The sequence below is a fragment of the Crocuta crocuta genome, unplaced genomic scaffold (genome assembly GCF_008692635.1).
Source record: "Crocuta crocuta isolate KB4526 unplaced genomic scaffold, BGI_CrCroc_1.0 scaffold479, whole genome shotgun sequence".
NCBI classification, from domain to species: domain Eukaryota; kingdom Metazoa; phylum Chordata; class Mammalia; order Carnivora; family Hyaenidae; genus Crocuta; species Crocuta crocuta.
This window is the reverse complement of record NW_027531875.1, coordinates 800,159-804,855: the sequence shown is the minus strand read 5'-3', so window position 1 is coordinate 804,855 and position 4,697 is coordinate 800,159. Positions and strand designations below refer to the sequence as shown.

Sequence of the window (4,697 nt, the reverse complement as noted above, 5' to 3'; positions counted from 1 at the left end):
GAACCTGGTTTTCATTTTTTTTTTTTAATATTTAAAAATTTTTTTTTAATGTTTTATTTATTTCCGAGAGAGAGACAGCATGAGCAGGGGAGGGTCAGAGAGAGAGGGAGACACACAATCTGAAACAGGCTCCAGGCTCTGAGCTGGCTGTCAGCACAGAGCCTGATGCGGGGCTCGAACCCACGAACCATGAGATTGTGACCTGAGCCGAAGTAGGACGCTTAACCGACTGAGCCACCCAGGCTCCCCTGGTTGTCATATTAATGGCAATGAAATATCATAAAAATTTAACATATTATAGTTATATTTGCATATCAACTATCACAACATTGCATGTCACAATATCAGATCATAAAAGATAGCATATAAATTAAAAATATTTTATGTTCTTGGTTTTTAACATTTGAAACATATTTATATTTAAACTTTAAAATAGCATATATAGAGATAGAGATATAAATGTTAGATGAGGTTATTTTATATTAATTTTTCTTTAAATCACATTTTGTTGGCTCATGGGCAGATTCCGTAAAAGTAGAAAGTACCAAGGCAAAGAGCTGTATCAGAAAAAGTATGTGCCCAACTGCATGGGCAGACATGGCAATACTTTGCTCATCAAGGTAGGTAAAGTGATTATGAGTAAGTGGGAAGATCCCCACTATTACGTTCATCTTGCATCTCCGTTTTGAGCTACACGGCTCCCTACCTTGAACCAGTCGCAGCAGATACATAAAAATGATGTATAACCAGGAACTAAGTCCTATGTACATTTGTAAAGATAGAACACATCAGTGCTTTTCCAAAGCCAATACTATCAGTAATTCCTGACGTCCAGATAAAGCACAATCAACAAAAAGGGGATGAGAAGAGTATCCCTATGTACTTTACATTCCCATAACTAACCACCCCCCTCAGAATTATACAACAGTTCAAAAAGGGCATTTAAAAGTTTGTTAAATAGAGGGTATATGTGTCTCAAAGTATGGTGGGGAATTTGTGGATGGAAACCATGTTGCTACCATACGATGTCCTTTGTTGATAACCTCAGAGCCCAAGTCCTGATCGTGTAAAAGTTGCAAGAAATGGTCCTCACTGGAAAGTAGCAGTGGGAAAAGTATCAAGCCCCAGAGCCAAATGCCCACGTGAAAATACTCAGCTTTAAATGTAAAACATTAAGGGGTGCCTTTTGGCCCAGTCAGTTGGGTGTCCGACTCTAGATTTCCACTCAGGTCATGATCTCACAGTTTGTGAGTTTGAGCTCCACATCAGGCTCCACACTGACAATGCAGAACCTGCTTGGGATTCTTTCTCTCTCTCCCACTCCCTGGCTCAAGCTTGCGCACTCTCTCAAAATAAATAAATAAACTTTAAAAAAATTGCAAAAAGACCACTATTTTTCTTACAAATTATTAAATGAAAGCCAGGATCTATTCTTATAACATAATGTATTAAAAGTCATAAAAATACCTCCAACTAGAACTCTGACTGGGAAATCAGTCTGATCAAAGAACCGTCCACTTATTGTGAGCATGGTGCCACCTTGAATACTTCCTCGTGACGGGGAAATCGTAGTGACCTCTGGAGGGAGGGAGGAGAAACACATTAAATAAAATGTCATAAACATTACATATAAACTCAAATGCTTGATTTTTATAAATTTTCTAAGTTACCTAATGTTAGCACACAGCACAGACTAGGTACTGGATTATTAAATGAATGAATGAAGAGTTTCAATTTGGTCCCTGATGCAATCATGCAAAGGGGACAATGAACATGGCTCTCACAGAGGCCTACATCTCGTGGGAACCAGATTTTAGTGGTGACTGCTACTAAGGAGGCCCTGGTAATGGAGATGCAGAAATTAAGGAAAACCTGGGCTGAGCAGAGTTGTGTGATTCAAACAAATAAACAAACAAAAAACACAAGAAGGCAAGACAACAGCCTCTTCACCCTTATGTTCTTAAATAATAAAACTTTCTTCTATTTCTGGGCCAACATATTATATTTATATTTTTCTCATATAGTAATACATTAACTATGACTGTAAGTCTTCTGGCTTCATATATAAAAGTTTTAGGCATATTAGTAAAATAGCCCAGTGCATGACATATGGTAGATTCTTACTGAAATTTAATCTTATTAGTTCTATACATCAAAGTTCTTTGTATTTTTATGAGTTTCACATTAAAAAGAAAAAACTGGGATATGTCATATGTGATTGATTCCAAGACACTTTTCTTCACATTCCAACATCTCTGAAATCTGAATGTGCCATTCCATCAATCACTCCTGACCTGGAATGAAGTATAATTCTTCCAGGAGGGTTTGTGTTTGCTTCCGACACTTCCTAGGAGTCTACCAACCCGAGATTTCTGTAAGTTAAAGTAAATTATAATCTGCTGGAGGATTCTTTTGGACTACACTGAGACCATAAATCTGAGAGTACTGCCTTGTAGATTAAACTGACAGTGGAAAATGTTTTTCCTCCCTCAACCAACAGCCCAAGTGGAGACATGCAAATTTCTCCTCTGTCTTTCCGTTGGCGAGTCAATCAACCTTCTATTTAAAACATAGTTTTCAGGGGCTCCTGGTGGCTTCATCGGTTAAGCATCCTATTTCAGCTCAGGTCATGATCTCACCGTTCATGGGTTTGAGCCCCACATAAGGTTCTGTGTTGACAGAGCCTGGAGCCTGCTTCAGATTCTGTGTCTCCCTCTCTCTTTGATCATCCCTTGCTCATGTTCTGTCTCTGTCTCAAAAATAAACATTAAAATATAGTTTTCAGGGTCCTAGTTTAATGTTAGGGCTTCCTAGTACGTTCCCCAACTTGGATGTTTTTCCTTTCTTAGCAATACATAAATTAATATAGTACACCTTAAGTCATTATTCTCTTCAATGTGATGAAATAAAGTATATACATCCCCTTCTGTCTCTCTCATTCTTTCTCTCTCTCTGTTTCACTCACACACACACACACACACACACACACACACGTTACATACCTGCATATGTCTGAAACATTGAAATTTTGTTTAGAGAAGAAACAAAATACGCCATTTTTTGTGGGAAACTCCTGTACAAAAAAAAGTAAAAATCCTTTAAAATAAACTTTATTTCAGGAAAATGTTATTTTTTACCAAAACAAATCATGTCATAATTTGCAAAGGAGCTGCAAAAAATCTTTGGAAATAAAAATGTCCTGTATCTTGATGTAGTTACTGGTTACACAAATATGAAAGTATACAAATCAAATAGTCATTTGTCAGAACTTACTGAATTGTACACTTAAATCATGTAGATTTTATTATATGCAAATTATACCTCAGTAAAGAATCCATATTCATGTAAAAGAACAGGATCACCCTTCATGAAGGCTCTTGTGTCAACCACCCTTCTCTCTCCCCTCTTATAACCCATTTAGCATTAGAATAAGTAACATTATTGAATACTTATCAGATATCATGCTAAGGTTTTTAAGCCTTTAACCTAAGATTTTTTAAGGTTTAAGTTCATTATGCCATTTTATCCTTACATCAACCCCATGAGGCAGGTACAAGTCAGAGAAGCTATTTCTCTTACTGAAGATCGCATAGGGAGTAAGTGGCAGAAACAGAATTTGAAGGCAGGCAATTTGAGTCCTTAGCCCTGGCTCCTAAACTGTATCCTACACAGTTCTTTTCTGCCACTCACTATTCTGCATAAAAGCACAATGAATGAAAGCAGTTTACAGTAAACCACCAGAGTTAAGTCACCCTTCATAAACACAGAACTTGTTCTTATTTTTTGATAGCCACAAGATTTGTACTTTCATAGCCTGGAGAGCGAGGACGGTAAGGAATTTGATCCTAGATATTAAATGCTGTTCCCTTAATTACCTCAATGGAATTCATAATTAGAGAAGCTAAGAAATTCAAATGTTAAGACTCAAAGCCCATTCATTACATTTCTAACACACTGAACTAGAATCTAAAAGGATAAGGCAAATCTTGTGGTTGAAACCAACAGTAAACTACAAATCTAACCCAAGCACTATGATGCACATTTGCAAGACTAAAGTTTCTCTGGCAATTCTGAATGCTAAGTTAGTTATTTAAGAAGTTCATACTGGATTTATATTTGTATGCTATAAGCCTTTCAGTTGATTTCTCGAAGATTTGAAATGATGCCAGCCCCAACAATATTGTCTGTGGTCAGACCCTGTGTCTGAAAAATTAACCCTGCTTCTTAAGTTGGTGGGAAATTGCCTCCTGAAATAAAATTTGAATGTAATTTATTTGGTATGACACTGAGGTGATTTTCCCTAATTCATTGATAATGACCAGGCATTTCTCAATTAAGGCAGCCTCATCTGAACCTTATCAGTTAGGAACAGCTGTTGTTTGAACTTGGGGTAATAGAGGAGAGAAGGTGAGCTATTAAAAGAAATATAGAATAGAAGCCATGATCATTGTTAATAGGCTCATCTGATATTCAGGAAGACTCCTGAAATTTGTAAAATATGGATTTTTTTAATTTATAAAATCATTTAACATTTTTTAAATGCCATGTAATCATGAAACTAGGCTTTTAAGAATATATGCCGTATGTTTACCAGTTATCTTAAAGTCCTAAGACTGTTTTATATAGAAACACAGTTTCCTCAATTCTGAGACATTAATACAAAAGAAAAGCCACAGGCTTAAAAAAAAAAAAAAAAA

At 36.4% G+C, this 4,697-nt stretch overlaps 1 protein-coding gene across 1 annotated transcript in view; it reads right to left on the bottom strand.

Annotated features, from left to right (window-relative positions):
- PKHD1L1 (PKHD1 like 1) overlaps positions 1–4,697 on the bottom strand; it is a 149,037-nt gene that overhangs the window by 132,279 nt on the left and 12,061 nt on the right. Inside the window, exons 9-10 of the mRNA XM_077772932.1 lie at positions 3,003–3,073; positions 1,468–1,578 (exon numbers count right to left, since the gene is read on the bottom strand). Coding sequence (XP_077629058.1) covers positions 1,468–1,578; positions 3,003–3,073 — 182 coding nt within the window. The remainder of the gene's footprint in view (positions 1–1,467; positions 1,579–3,002; positions 3,074–4,697) is intronic.